Below are 18,381 nucleotides of genomic sequence, written 5' to 3' on the forward strand. Positions count from 1 at the left end.
TGCACATAGTGCACACATTAAATCATCACCACACATTTTAGATCTAACGTCTCTAGTTGTATGATATATTTTGCTAATAACACCCTCAATTGTGATATATTTTGCTAATGACACCCTCAACCGTGGTGGTGTTATTTGTAAATTGAATGCTAATTAGAGACGTTAGACCTAAAATGAGTGGTGATGATTTAATATGTGCCCCATATGCACCGGATATATCCTCCTAAATCCACCACCAATTCAATCCCCATTCCTCTACTAACCCACTGACACCCCGACCTCATCGGTGGGCCCTCATTGTCAGCAACTAACCCTTCTCCCATCTTGTTGCCTGCAAGACGCACGCCATCACTGGCTCTCCCATCGCTACCCAGAACCCTAGCCTCCTCCAAAAACCCTTGTGGCATCGTCATCTCCATTGTCCACTCGCTGCCCCGCCCGAGCCCCCGCTTGTTTCCGCGGCCTCGCCATTTGCGTGGTTGAAGAAGCGAAAGATGCTCGGCGCCTCTAGGCGATCCCTCAGTGCCGCCGCCCGCAGCCGCGTGGCTGCCGGCGTAGCCTCCGCCGTCACCGCCGACGCCTCAGTGCCGGCCCGCCCCATAAGTGTAGCCATCCTTTTTGCTTTCTTTATTGATGGCGGTTAGCCATGTTAGGTCCGTATACACATCAATCTGGGCGTTGTACGTTGATTTGGTCTTGCATTGATGCTTCGGTTTAGGGGAAGGTTATTGATTCTATCGCGTTCCTGTCATTCACCACTTGCGTCTATATTGATTGAATTTTATTCCTCTTTTGTATATTTGGAACTGGATCATTCTAATAGGCACAGATCAATTTATTGTAAAATTAGAGAAATGAGTGACATGCTTCCTTTATATTTAAATATATTAAATATTCTAATTCCGAATAAAACAAACATATAACTCAGATAAATGCAATATGTAATTATAACAACAATGAACAATAGCAATTCTAGAACATGTAAACATGTAAAATAGCTGCCCAGGTCTATTTCAAAATTAAACATGGCTTGCAGATGAAGCAGACATATTTTGCACATAAACATTATTGTTTATCTTTTTATATTGCTCTCAAAACAGCGGGTTGCTGTAATAAACAGCCCTCCAGCGCTAAATGGTGATCAGAGATCCTCGACTAACGTGACAGTCCTATCCAATGATTTCAAGTCGCCTAGTCGCCTGGTCGAACCTCGGGACCGACCAACCGACTAGTCGCGATTAGGCGATGACTAGGGCGACTAGTCGACCCCTAGTCGGTCCCTGGTCGTCCTAGACTAGTAGCTATACTTATATAGGTATATATATATAAATATACCTGTATACAATTATACATTATATAAATTAGAACAAACAACTAGGATAAACAAAGTAACATATTGCTTCATTTTGATTTGTGACTTACCTGAACTTGACATGTGACATCCCATAATGGCATAATCTCCAATTCTTCATCTCTCCATCTGTCCATCAACCTTGCAGACCTACCTCTTGAGTCTTGAACACTTGATTCCTGAAGACTGCAAGAGAAGGACTGCAGCAGGGTGTTGTAGCCGCCGACAAATCAGGAGTTCAGGACTACAGGGGCGGTGCCAAGAAAGGAGAGGAGAGGAGACGAGCCGGCTGGAGACTGTGTTGGCGGCTAGGTTAGAACAGGAGAGGGTGCTCTAAATTATACTGTAGATGGGTTAAAAAAGGCCCAATAACTAAACCCTACCCGGGACGACCAGGTTACATAAATCGGACGACTAGTTGCCCTAATCGACGATTAGTTAGACGACCAGGACGACTAGGTATTCTAGTCGAGTCGTCCAGCAAATTGTACCCTAATTACCGACCAGCCCGACTAATCGCGATTAGTCGGACGACTTGAAATCATTGGTCCTATCTTACTAAATCATGGTTTTAGAACAAATATTATAAGCCTAGAAATCAAACATGAATATCAAGATCAAAACATTGTGCACAAGAATTAAGGAACAATAATGAACTTAAATAATCAGCTTGCACAATAGTGAAAGAAATTACTAGGCATAAATAATATTACCACTGAAAATAACAATACACTAAAACCCAGACTGTCACGTCGTCTCACTACACAACTATCATCATCGAGCAATCAAATACGCCCACAGATTGTGCAATCACACCCAAGTAAATAATACTAGCAGATTGCACAAAATTATTCAATAAATATAGAGATGCAACGAGTAACTCACAACACGTAGATTGTCTACGTGGGAAGACCAGCTCAGCGAACACAAGGTTCTGTTCCAGAAAACCAATTACTATAATGGCCTCCAGTTCTGATGTCATTAAGCCTGAAGCGTTCGACGGCGCAAGCCTTAAGCGCTGGCAGATTAAGACTCACATGTGGCTCACTGACCTAAAATTATTTTGGGTAGTGACGTCAGTTGTTCCCCAGGTTGCATCAGATAATTCTGATGATGCAGCAAAGGCCGCCGCACTAGCGGAGAAGGCCAAGTGGGACGAAGCCAATGAGGCATGCTTGTCTCGTGTGTTGAACATCTTGTCGAACGACTTATTTGACGTGTACTCTGGTTTTACCTCCGCTAAGGGTCTATGGACTGAACCTGAGAACGAGTTCTCTGAAGTTGACAATGGCAATGAGTTATTCACAACGGAAAACTACCTCAACTATAAAATGGCTGAGGGAAGGTCTGTTATGGAGCAGCTACAGGAGATTCAACTCCTTGTTAGGGACTTGGTCCAATATGGCTGCGTCCTACTAGACAGTTTTCATGTGAATGCAATACTGGCAAAGGTCCCGCCTTCTTGGCGAGACTTTGCGACTTCACGCCGCCACATGAAGAAGCAAATGACTCTCACTGAGTTGTGAGCTGCGATAAATGTGGAAGAGTGTGCAAGGTCCAGTAACAAGCCATCCCAGCAACTCCAGGCTCACGTTGTTGAGAAGGGTGGAGATAGAAAATTCCAGAAGAAGAACTCTCCACAGAAGAATCGAAACCAACCTAAGTCCAAAAAGATGAAGAAGAAAAAGGAGGACTTTATCTGCTACGTTTGTGGTGTCTCCGGGCATACAACTCGGAGGTGCAAACTTAGGAAGGGAAAAGGTCCTCCACCTCAGCGCAAAGAAGGGAACGTGGTGGTTAACTCCACCCCAGGGTATGCACCTCAGGCCTTTATGGCAAGTCCATCAGATGATTGGTGGATGGATTCCGGTGCTACTGTTCATATTTGTGCTGATCGATCCATGTTCTCTTCATTCCAGGGATACAACAGCGCACCAGTCTTGATGGGAAATGGTGTTCCGGCAGCAGTTCGAGGTACTGGACAGGTCTACCTGAAGTTAACTTCAGGAAAGACGCTCGTGCTGAAGGACGTACTCTATGTGCCCTCGATGAGCCGGAACCTCATATCAGTGTCGCTGCTATGTCGACAGGGTCCCAAATTAGTGTTTGAGTCTAATAAAGTGGTCCTGTCTAAGTTTGGTACTTTTGTTGGAAAGTCATATGAGTCAGGCGGTTTGTTCCGTCTTTCTGTTTTGAATAATCATTCTTCTTACCATGTTAATGTGTTCTGTAATAACGATTCCATTAATGATATATGGCATTCCCGTTTGTGTCATGTGAATTTTGAGGCCATTAAGAGATTAAGTGACATGTCTTTAATTCCTGAATATAAACATGTTAAAGGTGTAAAATGTGGTATTTGTGTGCAAGCTAAGCAGCCTAGAAAACCGTTTCATACGGTTGAAGGCAGAAGTACCACTCCTTTAGAACTAATTCACTCAGATGTCTGTGAGATGTATGGTATAATCACAAAAGGCGGTAAAAGATACTTTCTTACCTTGATAGATGATGCTACCAGGTTCTGTTATATTTACTTACTCATAACCAAAGATGAGGCACTAGAACACTTTAAGATCTATAAGACTGAAGTTGAAAACCAGTTAGACAAGAAAATTAAAAGGCTGCGGTCTGATAGAGGAGGTGAATACCTTTCCAACCTTTTTGATGAGTACTGCAAAGAGTGTGGAATCATTCATGAAACCACCGCTCCATATTCACCTCAGTCAAATGGGGTAGCTGAAAGGGAGAACCGAACGATGTGTGACTTAGCTAATGCTTTGTTGCAAAGTTCGGGGATGCCTGACATCTGGTGGGGCGAGGCAGTACTCACGGTATGCTATGTCCTGAACAGGGTACCGCCTCGCAACCGTGAGGCCACACCCTATGAAGGATTTAAAAGAAGGAAGCTAGATCTTTCGCATCTTCGGACTTGGGGCTGCCTTGCAAAGGTGAATGTCCCGTTGCCGAAGAAGAGAAAGCTAGGCCCTAAGACCGTAGACTGTGTCTTCCTGGGTTATGCACATAACAATGCAGCTTATAGATTTCTAGTGGTCCATTCCGAGACGAGCGAAGTCGCTGTAAATGTCATAATGGAATCTCGTGATGTGACATTCTTTGAGAGCATCTTACCTATGCGGGATAAGGAAGTAGTAGCTCCAGATGGTCCATCTCAGGCATATTCTCTGCCCTCGAGTGTCCATGACCAGACTCCATATTTGGAGTTAAGGAGGAGTAAGAGACAAAGGACTGAAAAGTCATTGGGTGATGATTATATTATTTATCTAGTGGATGAAGAACCACGCTCCCTTACAGAGGCATATACATCTCCGGATGCAGAGTACTAGAGGGAGGCTGTCCGTAGCGAGATGGATTCAATCATCTCGAATGGAACTTGGGAGATAACTGATCTCCCAGCTGGTTGCAAGCCTGTGGGCTGCAAATGGATCTTTAGGAGGAAGAGGAGACCCGATGGTACTATTGAAAAGTACAAGGCCCGTCTTGTGGCTAAGGGTTTTACTCAAAAGAAAGAGGAGGATTATTTTGATACTTATTCTCCGGTGGCTCGATTGCCCACAATCCGTGTGCTTTTGGCGCTGTCTGCTGCTTATAAACTTCTTGTTCATCAAATGGACGTAAAGACAGCATTCCTAAATGGAGAGCTGGAAGAGGAAATTTATATGCAGCAACCAGAAGGATTTGTGGTTAAAGGACAAGAGAGCAAAGTGTGTCGCTTGATTAAATTCTTATACGGTCTTAAGCAAGCTCCCAGACAATGGCATGAGAAGTTTAATAATACTATGACCACTGCCGGGTTTTGTGTAAACAAAGCCGACAAGTGTGTGTATTATCGCTTCTCTAGGGGCAAAGGTGTCATCATGTGTTTATACGTTGATGACATATTGATATTTGGGACCGATTTGGAGGCTATCATGGAGACAAAAGTATTCCTCTACAAGAACTTTGATATGAAGGACTTGGGTGAAGCTGATGTAATATTGAACATCAAGCTAATAAAGGGTGAGGATGGGATTACTTTGACACAATCCCATTATGTGGAAAAGGTCCTGACTCGCTTTGGACATATGGACTGTAAACCAGTCACCACGCCCTATGATCCATCCTACACACTCAGTAAACATGAAGGCGAGCCTGTGAACCAGCTACTATATTCGCAGATCATCGGATCTCTCATATATCTGAGCAGTGCAACTAGACCAGATATCTCATATGCAGTATGCAGACTGGCTCGTTATTCGGCCAGTCCAGGAGATAGACACTGGGTAGCCTTGTACAGAGTGCTTCGGTATTTGAAGGGAGCGATGAATCTTGGTATTAAATATACCAGATTTCCGTCAGTACTTGAAGGATTCAGTGATGCAAACTGGATCTCTGACTCGGATCAAATGAAGTCTACAAGTGGCTATGTGTTCACTTTAGCTGGTGGGGCCGTGTCATGGAGATCGTCTAAACAAACAGTATCGATACGTTCCACCAAGGAGGCTGAATTAGTTGCGCTTGATTCAGCAACATTGGAGGCTGAATGGTCGAGAGACCTGTTGTCAGACCTTCCAATGTTAGCATAGTATACTCTGACAACACTTCTGTGTTGCTGAAAGTGAACAGTAGAAAGGACAACAAAAAATCCTCGAGGCATATCAGAAGGCGACTTGATTCATGTCGGCATGCTAGAGAGACGGGTGTAATAACCGTAGATTACATCAAGTCTGAAAAGAACCTTGCTGATCCTTTCACCAAAGGACTGGCTCAAAAACCAATTCAAGCAGCATGCATGGGAATGGGACTCGTACCCTGTTAGCGGTTTCAACTACGGATAACTGTCCTGTGTGACCGGAGGCCCGAGATCTAGGCTCCAGGAAACGAAGCACTGTGGAACTAAGAGCACAAAAGACAAAGAGTCTCATGAGCTGCTGTGCTCTGTCTGTATGGCAGGTTGAGCGATACACTCTTAATGAAGTCAATGCTATAAGCAGGGAAATTGTCCTACAGAATTTCCTTAATGATTTCACCTATATGAGCTGACTGTGGGGTCGTAGTCCGGGAGAGAATGGGGTTTTCTCTCTAGTGATCTCATGAACAGATATTAAAGGGCATGACCGTAACGCCCTGCCCCGTAAGAGAAGCAGATAATCTGCCTAGTACTATGTGCCTTTTGTGCAAAGATTCTCACACTAGGGTTTGTGGATCAAGGCGTAGTCCTTTGCTTACTCGTGCGGGGTTGGAGTACACTGGGATAGGCTTTGGTTCAAACCTAATAAGTACCTCTGCCGAAAAGTAGTATATAAACAGTACAGGAGCTCAATGACATTGATCAGAAAATAAGAGTGAAAATGGTGGGGATTGTTGTCCATTTTGTGGATTTTCACTTTATTTTAAAAAAAGAGAGCCAGCCGGGTGGGCCGCTACAAGGCCTGGTGGCCGAGCAGCCCACCAGAAAGGCACGTCTCTAGGTCTGGAAAAAGCAAGGGCAGAGAGCCGCTCGTGGAGACTAGAGGAAGTTAGGAGCTAGCCATCGGCGGCGACGGCTGGCTGGCCGAACGGTTCCGATTCCTTCGGCGAAATCTTCCAGCGCTGATGCTCATCCGTTTGCCTCCTCCCCTTCTCGGCTCCATAAATGGCATGGGCGGTAAATCCCCTGGGGCTTCACCCTGGAAACGTGAGGTTCTCTGTTCTCTCTTTCTTCCATCATTTCAGTCGCGATTTTGGATCGATTCGATCATTCCTAGTGTTCTTGTGTTGAGCGAGCCATTGGTGACTGGAAACTGGGAGAAAGTGGAGCTGCGCTCGTGGATTTCTAGCGCGCTGTTACTGTATTTCAGCGCCAGTGCGGTGCCGTTCTGCTCTGATTATTGTCCACAGTGGCCTGGTGCTTGGGCTCCCTGCTGCGCGGTGTTCCTCTTGTCGGGCTGGTGCCGTGGACGTCTCCCTCGGCTCCGGCAGCGGCTCTAGTATCTCCGTCAACCTCCCGCCGTGCAGGTCCGGACGTGGGCGGCGGAATTGGTTTTCTGGGACAGAACCTTGTGTTCGCTGAGCTGGTCTTCCCACGTAGACAATCTACGTGCTGTGAGTTACTCGTTGCATCTCTATATTTATTGAATAATTTTGTGCAATCTGCTAGTATTATTTACTTGGGTGTGATTGCACAATCTGTGGGCGGATTTGATTGCTCGATGATGATAGCGGTGTAGTGAGACGACGTGACAGTCTGGGTTTTAGTGTATTGTTATTTTCAGCAGTAATATTATTTATGCCTAGTATTTTCTTTCACTATTGTGCAAGCTGATTATTTAAGTTCATTATTGTTCCTTAATTCTTGTGCACACTGTTTTGATCTTGATATTCATGCTTGATTTCTAGGCTTATAATATTTGTTCTAAAACCCTGATTTGGTAAGATAGGACTGTCACGTTAGTCGATGATCTCTGATCACCATTTAGCGTTGGAGGGCTGTTTATTACAGCAACCCGCTATTTTGAGAGCAATATAAAAAGATAAACAATAATGTTTATGTGCAAAATCTGCCTTCTTCATCTGCAAGCCATGTTTAATTTTGAAATGGACCTGAACAACTATTTTACATGTTTACATGTTCTAGAATTGCTACTGTTCATTGCTGCTATAATTACATATGATATTTATCTGAGTTATATGTTTGTTTTATTCGGAATTAGAATATTTAAATATGAAGGAAGCATGTCACTCATTTCTCTAATTTTACAACACAATTAAGCTAAATATATTTGTATGCGAAATATATTTGTACACTATTGTTGACTATGTGAGACTATGTGAGCGTGGTTGCAGAAACAATAGCACGGGGATCTATAGAATTAATTTTCATCTCCCATCCTATGAATTTAAGATAGGATCATATCTAAACTTTGAAAAGTTGTAGAATGTCACATTTCAACTAAATAACCTAATTCATTAAGTAGATTCCAATTCCTCCAAAATAAAAGGATCCAAACGGCTCCTTAGAGGAAACTGTGATTATTCTTCAAATAAACAGTACAAATTAAGTTCTGCCACCTGTTAATAAGTTGTATATATATATGTTATGTTGTGTGATCTCAGGTGAGCAATGGAGCCCGTGGGGTTCCTCAGCAGCAGAATAGGTTGCTCTCAGTGCTTGTGGCACCCAAGATTGCAGGAATGAGCAATGTTGTGGCCCTCAAGCTGATGGATGGTGCCCTTATTGGTAGACGCTATGAATCGAGTGCAGCAGCAGTTGATTCTACGGACCAGCTAGCTGAGAAGCACGAGTACCAGGCTGAGGTACCTATGGGGTGAATTGGTCTAACTTTGTGCTATCTTCTTCTGTGGTTTGGTTATAAGATGTTACATGGTGTTTCTTCGATGTTCTATGCAGGTCAACAGGCTCATGGATTTGATTGTGCACAGCTTGTATAGTAACAAGGAAGTTTTCCTTCGAGAACTGGTCAGGTGGGTCACATTTATGGACACAATCTTCTTCAGTTAACGTGACCTGTAGAACCTCCTGTTCCTTGCCAATGTATTTGGTTGAAACTTGCCAAAATGTTTTGTAATGACTGCATCATGTTTTCTTTTTATTTTATTCCCTGACTTAGTTTGCTGTTTCCTTTCCTCTTGTTTGTGCTTACAGCAATGCTAGTGATGCACTTGATAAGTTGCGTTATCTGAGTGTCACGGACCCTGAGCTTCTGAAGGATGGTCCCCAACTTGACATTCGCATTCAATCAGACAAGGATAATGGAGTAATAACAATTACGTAAGTACTTGTTAATTATTACTTGCAGCAGGCCATTTACTTACCATACTTCTTAATGGAAAGTGATTTTCATTCTCACCTACATTTGGTTCTTCATCTTCAGTGATTCTGGGATTGGTATGACGAAACAAGAGCTTATTGATTCTCTTGGGACTATTGCAAGCAGTGGAACTGCCAAGTTCCTTAAAGCATTGAAGGTGTGATGTTGCTTCAATACTGCAGAAAAACTTTGCTGCCAAACACCCCTATATCTGGAACCCAGTCATTTGAATTATTAATTGTCTATTTTACAACAGGAGAGTCAAGAAGCGGGCATGGACAACAACTTGATTGGCCAATTTGGTGTTGGTTTCTATTCCACATTTCTTGTTTCAGAGAAGGTATACTGTTACCACGATTTATTTTTATATTGGCTATGTTGAGATAAAATTCTTTTGGTCATGTTCTTTTACTCTTATAAGTGTTTCCACTTTACTTCTCTCTTATATGTCCTATGAATCTCCAGAACTTATAAGCATTAAGTGAATACCTTCTGTGCAATAGGTTGTTGTGTCAACAAAGAGCCCAAAATCTGACAAACAATATGTTTGGGAAGGACAAGCAGATTCTGGTTCTTATACCATTAGAGAGGAAAAAGACCCAGAGAAGCTAATTCCTAGGGGAACTCGCCTTACTCTCTATCTTAAGGTATGTATGTGCTTATTCACATGTGATCTAATTTCTTGTCGTTTGCCCTATTTTAATTGTCATATTTGTTATTTCCAGCATGATGATAAGGGCTTTGCTCACCCTGAGAGGATTCAAAAACTTTTAAAGAATTATTCTCAGTTTGTTTCCTTTCCCATTTACACATGGCAAGAGAAAGGCTTCACAAAAGAGGTGAATAACCTACCTTTTTATTTCTGTTATTTGTGCCAATATATCACTTAGATGGGGCATCCATTGATCATTAAGGTCGAGGTTGATGAGGATCCAGCGGAAGCCAAAAAAGGGGATGATGATATCAAAACTGAGGTAAACTTTTAAGCAGCTGTAACTCATGGTTTTGCATGGCTTTACTGGGGACAAAATTATGTAGCGCTTTGTTACTGGTTGAGAGTTAATGTCTATCTGTATGCAGCCTAAGAAAAAGACCAAAACCGTTGTTGAGAAGTATTGGGATTGGGAGCTTTCAAATGAGACACAACCTATTTGGGTAAGATCTATTTCTGTTCTGTTTGTTGATATAATCATGATTGTCTAAGCATGTATTTTTGAAAATGTCAACGTCTGAGGCTTATGTAGTGAGTTTGCATGTGTGCATTTATTTGAGTGCCTGCAGCATCAATAGTGTGTTTTGGCAAAAGAGGTCAAACCTTATTGTATCTTCGTGTGTTATTTGCAGCTTCGAAACCCTAAAGAGGTTTCAACTGAGGAGTACAATGAATTTTACAAGAAAACCTTCAATGAGTACTTGAATCCTTTGGCCTCCTCACACTTCACTACAGAGGTACACGTCTTCGCATTTATATTGGCTGTCTGCTGTTTCTTTGTTTTGGTGATTCAATTCAATGGTTATTACTGTGATGGCTGCCCGACTGGTTTAGATCTCACAGTATATATGACTCAAATGATTTGTACACTGCAAATTTGGTCACGGCTCATTTTAAAAATCACTTACTGGGTTCAGTCAAAAAGCTGCTCTGGGAGTTCTGTCAAACAGGCGAATCAGCATAGAATCATTTGAGTAAAGAACTGTTTGGCAGAGCTCCTACTAGATTTGGCCTGGAAGATGTTCTGGGAACTGTGCCAACTGCCAAATAGGTCCTTGATACTCAGTAATATCTTCTAACAAAGTTAAATGTAACGGAGGATACAATCCCTGATGAGTATGTTTAACCAAAAAAAAATCAAAACACAAGGATCTGAAAAAAACTGGAGGTTTCTGTAGCATGGATTGATCCAGCATTCCAGCATGCATTTAAAATTAATTTTTGGAGATGATGTTGCCACTAATTCTGACACTCTTTTTTGTCAGTTTGATTTGATCTGCATTTTGAACACCTACCGACTTAATGTAGTTTTTCCTTAAACATTTGTATTCAATAATTTACAACCTTCACTGGTCCATGATCTTTCAATATTAAGATAAAACTAGCATATTGACTAGATATTTAGATCTATATAAAGTGGCAGCAATGATATAATCTCACATGGAAATGTGTTACAGTCCATTTATATGATCCCAAAGAACATCTTCACATGCAAGTGATAATACTTGATCTATTTGACACAGGGTGAGGTAGAATTTAGGTCAATTCTTTATGTTCCTGCTACAAGGAAGGATGATATAACTGATAATAGGAAGACCAAGAATATCAGACTGTATGTTAAACGTGTATTCATATCGGATGACTTTGATGGAGAATTGGTATGTTCTTCACACATCAATCATTCTTCATGGTTTGTATCAAATTTAGTACCAAGTAAGTAAATCTGATATCCGATAATTTGGGTATTGTGATTCTGGCCAGTTCCCAAGATATTTGAGCTTTGTGAAGGGTGTTGTTGACTCAAATGACCTTCCGTTGAATGTTTCTCGTGAGATTCTTCAAGAAAGTCGAATTGTAAGTTGCTTGACTTCCCCTCTTTGTCACACTATTAAAATATTGATTTGAGGAGTTTGTGTCACCCCATATTTTGCCATTTTTATAGGTTCGTATAATGAGAAAGAGGCTAGTGCGGAAAGCCTTCGATATGGTACTTGGCATTTCTTGCAGTGAAAACAGAGATGTATGCTTCCACATTTCCTTGTGGGGTATGTCCACTTCAATTAATCTTCTTTTCCTTTCAGTTTGCTCATCTAAAAATCATTGTAGGATTACGAAAGGTTCTGGGAGAACTATGGAAAAATTTTAAAGCTGGGTGCCATGGAAGACAAAGAAAATCACAAGAGAATTGCTCCTTTGTTGCGCTTCTTCTCTTCTCAAAGCAACGATGAATTAATCAGCTTGGACGAATATGTGGAAAACATGAAACCTGAGCAGAAGGATATTTACTTCATTGCTGCAGACAGCCTGAGCAGTGCCAAAAATACCCCTTTCTTAGAGAGACTAACAGAAAAAGAGTATGAGGTGAGAAATAAAGACATCTTAAAAGAATTTTCTTTTTGTTTAGATGGTTCAGTTATACGCTATACTGCTCTATTATGGTATTGAATCCACACCACTGATGCCAATTTGTTCCTTGAATGGCTGGAGTAGGTTTTGGGACCTAAGCAGCCACTGGTCTTGGTCTTGTTAATTTTCATGTGTTGGGACATCTTTGTTTTCAACCTTAGCTCACTTTGGGAACATGTGTGTGGACAGAAGCCAGTTGAAAGGATAAGAATAGGTGGTCGTTAGCTTGGAGAAAGAAGTGTTTCTGTGGAGAACATGGAATCTTAAAAAAATTCAATTATCTTCATTCACCTTTAAATAGACCGAGTACAATAACATTATCTAACGAGATAATTATGATAAATCTTGTTACTAACCTTGGGATTGATAATAGATGATTAGTCCCTAAGGACTGTAGGTAATATATATGTCAAGGGCGTCGAGCCCTTGGGTGGCCGGACCGCGGCTACGCAGCTCGTAGCCGTCGGCCGTCTTCTCCGGTGAGGTTATTCCCCTCAACCGTAGGCTTAACAGAGAAGGAGAGATTTGGGATATAATTCCTGCTTGCCTTATTAAAAGAACCGCCTGCTTTATATATAGCCAGGCCAGCCAAACCAACTCCTATTTCTTCTCTATACTTATCTTCCTAAACAACTTCTTAACAACTTATCCCTATTTGCTAGCAGCGGCCAGCTCTGATCTGTTGCTGGCCGTGAGCTTATCTTCTAAACAGACCTCCAATTTTCTAGCTACTAGCAACTGCAGCTATTCTTGCGCCCTGATCTGCTGCTGGCCGACGCTCGTAGTGGTGATTTCCCGATCTTATCCATTGGAACCTGCGGCTGTTGCCTCTTGGGCGTGTTCAGCGCGCTCACGCGCACGCCGTATGTCACGGGTACGCCGTTGCCTGACGTAGGGGCGGCCGTACATGACATCTCTCCCCTCCTCGAAGACCAGCTCGTCCTCGAGCTGGAACGCTGGATGCCGGGTGCGGAAGTCGTCGACGTCCTCCCAAGTCGCAGACTCGGCCGGCTCGCCGTGCCACTGAACAAGCACCTGGCGGACACCGCGTGCCAGGCGAGCCCGCACCACCCGGGCTGGTTCCGGCACCACCGCACCATCTATGGTCGGAGGCAGGGCGGGTGGCGACGATGGTGGCGCTCCCACAAACTTTTTTAGCACGCCAATGTGGAACACATCATGAAGACGAGCGCCGGCGGGAAGCTCCAAGCGTACAGCCACGTCGTTGATCAACTCCGAGACGCGGTACGGCCCGACGTAACGGGGCTTGAGCTTCCCTGCTACCGTGCGCGGCAGTGAGGCAGCTGCGCGCTGGCGTAGCCGTAGAAGAGCCCAGTCGCCAACCTGGTAGGTTACCAGCCGGTGCGACTTGTCGTAGTGGTGCTTCTGTGCGGACTGCGCCTGCTGGAGGCGGTAGCGTACGTCCGCGAGGAAGGCCTCCCTTGCCTCCATCTCTTGAGCTACCGCCTCGACCCTCGTCTCGCCCGGTTCGTAAGAACGGATTGAGGGTGGGTCACGGCCGTAGACCACCCGGAATGGCGTGTCACGGAGGGAAGTCTGGTACGCGGTGTTGTAGATGTACTCAGCCCATGGCAGCCAGCGCAGCCATTGCCGGGGGCGATCTCCCGTGAAGCAGCGCAGGTACATCACAATGACGCGATTTGCCGCCTCCGTCTGGCCGTCGGACTGTGGGTGGAATGCCGAGGACATGAGTAGCTTTGTTCCCATGAGCCTCATGAGCTCACTCCAGAAAGAGGACGTGAACACCGGGTCTCGGTCGGAGACAATGGACTGCGGTACCCCGTGCAGCCTGACGATGTCGGTGAAGAATGCCTGTGCCACGGACTCAGCGGTGTACGGGTGCGCCAGTGGAATGAAGTGGCAATACTTGCTGAAGCGATCGACGACGAACAGGATCACCGTCTTGCCGTGCACGCGGGGCAGCGCCTCCACGAAGTCGAGGCCAATGTCCGCCCAGACGACGGAGGGGATCGGAAGGGGGTGCAGCAGGCCGGCGGGATGAAGGTGCTCCGACTTGTACTGCTGGCAAGTTGCGCACGCCCGCACAAAGTCCTGCACCATGCGCCTCATGTTGGGGAAGTGAAAGTCGCGGCGCAGCCGGTGGAGTGTGCGGTGAACGCCCTCGTGGCCGTCTGCGTGGACAGCGGTAACGATCTCCGGTAGTAGAGGGGAGGCGGCGGGGATGTAGAGGCGCCCGTCGAATGTGACCATGCCGTCCGTCACGGCCCACGGGGCAGCGCGTGTGCCGGCGCGTACCTCATCGTGGATAGCCACCAAGGCGGGATCCATAGCCTGGGCATGGCGCAAGCGGCTGATGAAGTCGAAACGGGGTGCCGAGATAGCCAACAGCTCACCTTCCTCGGTGTTTCGGCGAGAGAGCGCGTCCGCCACGACGTTAGTCGCACCCGACCTGTACTCAACAGAGAAGTCAAAGCCCAACAGCTTCCCGACCCAATGATGTTGTGGGATCGTGGCCAGGCGCTGGTCGAGCAAGTATTTCAAGCTATAGTGATCGGTCTTGACAACGAACTGCCGACCCCAGAGATACGGCCGCCAGTGCCGCACCGCCTGGACGAGGCCGATGAGCTCACACTCGTAGGCCGCGAGAGCGCGATGTCGGGGGGCGATGGGTCTGCTAAAGAATGCCACTGGATGGCCCTCCTGTACCAGCACGGCGCCGAACCCATGTGACGATGCGTCACACTCGACGATGAATATCTTCGCGAAGTCCGGCATGGCCAGCACCGGAGCAGATGTGACTGCGGCCTTGAGGGCCGCGAATGCCGCAGCCGCCCCGTCATCCCAGGCGAAGCCATCCTTCTTGAGGAGCGCAGTCAGCGGGGCCGCCACCGGCCCGTAGTTGTGCACGAATTTGTGGTAGTAGCCCGCCAATCCGAGGAAGCCACGCACCGCGCGTACCGAACGTGGAGCTGGCCAGTCGACGATGGCCTGCACCTTGGCTGGGTCCATGGCCACACCCGCTGCCGAGATTACGTGGCCCAGGTAGGCGACGGACGGGGCAGCGAACGCACACTTTGTACGCTTGACGAAGAGGTGGTGGCGGTGCAGCTCGTCGAGCACGGCGCGGAGGTGTCGAAGATGGTCTGCCCATGTCTTGCTGTATATGAGAATATCGTCAAAAAAGACAAGGACGAACCGGCGGAGAAACGGGCGGAGCACGTCGTTCATGAGCGCCTGGAACGTTGCTGGCGCGTTGCAGAGGCCGAACGCCATCACCAGGAACTCGTACAGCCCATCGTGAGTGCGGAACGCCGTCTTGTGAATATCTTCCGGACGCATGCGCACTTGGTGGTACCCCGAACGCAGATCCAGCTTGGAGAAGTACCGTGCCCCATGGAGCTCGTCCAGCAGCTCGTCGACCACGGGAATGGGAAAGGCGTCCTTCACCGTGAGCGCGTTGAGGGCGCGGTAATCAACGCAAAAGCGCCAGGACCCGTCGGGCTTCTTGACGAGGAGGACCGGCGACGAGAAGGGCGAGTCGCTGCGGCGTACGATCCCTTGCTCCATCATGGCGGCGCACTGGCGTTCCAGCTCGTCTTTGTGGGCAGCCGGGTACCGGTATGGCCGGACTGCCACAGGCTGCGCGCCCGGCGTCAGGGTGATGCGGTGGTCGTGGGCGCGCTGCGGTGGCAGACCGGTCGGCTCGGCGAAGACGGAACTGAAGGAGTCCAGGAGTGCGTCGAGGAGCTGCTCGCTCGCCACCGTGGCGCTGATTGCTGTGGGACTGGCAGCCGAGACGCCGGTCCAGCACATCGGGCGCCCCTGGAATTGGAACTTCATGCGCCGGCTGCCCAGGTCCCACACAATAGGACCCAGCGCGCCCAGCCACCGTGTGCCGAGGACGACATCGTACCCAGCGAGCGACATGACGTAGAGATCGGCCGGGAACGGGGTACCGTCGATGGTGAGGGGGGCGTCACGGAGGACCCCGGCGCAGGTGACGCGCTCGCCGTTGGCGACCATGGTGGTGAGACGTGGCCGCTGGTGAAGGGGCAGACCCGTGCGCCGTGCCGCCGCCTCGGATATGAAGTTGTGGGTGCTGCCGGAATCGAGGAGGGCGACCAGCGAGGCGGCACCAAGCGCGACGGCGATCTGCATGGTGTCAGCCACAGGCACCCCGGCCAGGGCCTGCAGGGAGAAACAGGGGGCCTCACCGTCAACGTCCGGAGGCGCGTCGTTAGTGTCTTCAATCACCACGCCCTCCATGAAAAAAATACGTCTGCAAAACCGGTTGTGGCCACGCGTGTACTTTTCATTGCAGTTAAAACAGAGGCCCATGCGGCGCCGCTCTGCCATCTCGTCGGGGGTGAGGCGCCGTTGATTGTCCTCGCCACGGCCCTGCTGGGTGGCCCTCGGTGGTGCAGGGAGCGCCAGCGGCTGCTAGGGCGCTGGAAGCGCTGGACGTGGCGCCGGTGCGGACAGCAGACCGCGCGGGGGCGCTCGAGGTGCAGGCTGCACCAGCCGGTCGGCCTCCATCAACTCCACTTGGCGCGCCAGGCTCATGGCTGATGCGAGCGACTCCGGGTTGTGGATGCGAACGGCATGGCTGAGCGGTGGCAGCAGGCCGCCGGTGAAGAGCTGGACGCGCTGGTGTTCGTCGAGACGACCGGCGTGAGGGAGAAGGGCCTGGAATCTATTTGCATACTCTTCCACGGTCCCTGTGCGCCTGCATTCTGCGAGCTCGAACAGCGGGGCCGATCGGAGGGGAGGTCCAAACCGTAAGTTGAGGAGGTCCCTGAACCGTCCCCAGGTTGGCGTGCCCTCGTCCTCCTGGAGTTGGATGTACCACAGCTGCGCGACGTCCTCCAGGTTGTATGAGGCCATCCAAACGCGCTCCTCCCCCATGGTGCGCTGCTGGCGGAAATACGACTCATACTTGTTGAGGAAGAGCATAGGATCGGACTTGCCGTCGTAGCGTGGGAAGTCCAGCTTCTGAAATTTAGGTGGGCGATCCAGATCGCGCGGCATCTCTGCGCGTCCCCCGGCGCCGTAATCCGACGTCGATGCCGACTTTTCCTTCATGGCGGCCATGTCAGCCTCCAAGGTGGACATCTTGGTGGTGATGGCCCTAAGCATCTCCATCACGTCCTGCATGGACGGCTCGGCCATGGTGGCTGGTTGCAGGGCCGAGTCGGTGGAAGATTGGGGTGAAGGTGGAGGGCTGGTGTGGGTTGCAACGGCTGTGGATGAAGGATTGGAGCGAGTGGGAGAGGATCGCCGGGATCGCGATACCAAGTTGTCAAGGGCGTCGAGCCCTTGGGTGGCCGGACCGTGGCTACGCAGCTCGTAGCCGTCGGCCGTCTTCTCCGGTGAGGTTATTCCCCTCAACCGTAGGCTTAACAGAGAAGGAGAGATTTGGGATATAATTCCTGCTTGCCTTATTAAAAGAACCGCCTGCTTTATATATAGCCAGGCCAGCCAAACCAACTCCTATTTCTTCTCTATACTTATCTTCCTAAACAACTTCTTAACAACTTATCCCTATTTGCTAGCAGCGGCCAGCTCTGATCTGTTGCTGGCCGTGAGCTTATCTTCTAAACAGACCTCCAATTTTCTAGCTACTAGCAACTGCAGCTATTCTTGCGCCCTGATCTGCTGCTGGCCGACGCTCGTAGTGGTGATTTCCCGATCTTATCCATTGGAACCTGCGGCTGTTGCCTCTTGGGCGTGTTCAGCGCGCTCACGCGCACGCCGTATGTCACGGGTACGCCGTTGCCTGACGTAGGGGCGGCCGTACATGACATATATAGCCAGTAGGCCTGGGCCTAATGGGCCTTAACACCCCTCCTCAAACTCAAGGTGGAAATGGAGGATCTGAAGCTTTGAGTTTGATCAAGTGAAACTGATGTTGTGCTCTTGTTTGTGCTTTGGTGAAGAAATCTGCCAATTGATATTCTGAGGGCACATATTGAAGATCAATAGTCTTCTGCTGACAATGTGATCGAGTAAAGGATGCATCAACACCTATGTGTTTAGTAAGTTCATGCTTCACTGGATCATGAGCAATCTGTATAGCGCTCAAGTTATCACATAACAGAGGTGTAGAAGTGTCACAAGAGACA

The 18,381-nt window shown here is 47.7% G+C and overlaps 1 protein-coding gene across 8 annotated transcripts in view; it reads left to right on the top strand.

The window, feature by feature from the left end:
* The first annotated feature begins 242 nt into the window (after window positions 1-242).
* LOC103629136 (heat shock protein 90-6, mitochondrial) overlaps window positions 243-18,381 on the top strand; it is a 31,106-nt gene continuing 12,967 nt past the window's right edge. Inside the window, exons 1-15 of one of the 8 annotated variants that reach the window (XM_020539737.3) lie at window positions 243-605; window positions 8,444-8,644; window positions 8,739-8,812; window positions 8,994-9,119; window positions 9,223-9,316; window positions 9,416-9,499; window positions 9,663-9,806; window positions 9,885-9,998; window positions 10,074-10,133; window positions 10,240-10,314; window positions 10,504-10,608; window positions 11,395-11,529; window positions 11,633-11,725; window positions 11,814-11,891; window positions 11,978-12,232. In XM_020539737.3, the coding sequence (XP_020395326.1) occupies window positions 495-605; window positions 8,444-8,644; window positions 8,739-8,812; window positions 8,994-9,119; window positions 9,223-9,316; window positions 9,416-9,499; window positions 9,663-9,806; window positions 9,885-9,998; window positions 10,074-10,133; window positions 10,240-10,314; window positions 10,504-10,608; window positions 11,395-11,529; window positions 11,633-11,725; window positions 11,814-11,891; window positions 11,978-12,232 (1,749 nt within the window). In that variant the 5' untranslated portion in view covers window positions 243-494. Of the gene's footprint in view, window positions 725-8,443; window positions 8,645-8,738; window positions 8,813-8,993; window positions 9,120-9,222; window positions 9,317-9,415; window positions 9,500-9,662; window positions 9,807-9,884; window positions 9,999-10,073; window positions 10,134-10,239; window positions 10,315-10,503; window positions 10,609-11,394; window positions 11,530-11,632; window positions 11,726-11,813; window positions 11,892-11,977; window positions 12,233-18,381 lie in introns of all 8 variants that reach the window. The other 7 variants (XM_020539741.2, XM_020539736.3, XM_020539735.2 and 4 more) reach the window with 7 other exon arrangements.

The sequence above is a fragment of the Zea mays genome, chromosome 6 (genome assembly GCF_902167145.1).
Source record: "Zea mays cultivar B73 chromosome 6, Zm-B73-REFERENCE-NAM-5.0, whole genome shotgun sequence".
Lineage (NCBI taxonomy): Eukaryota > Viridiplantae > Streptophyta > Magnoliopsida > Poales > Poaceae > Zea > Zea mays.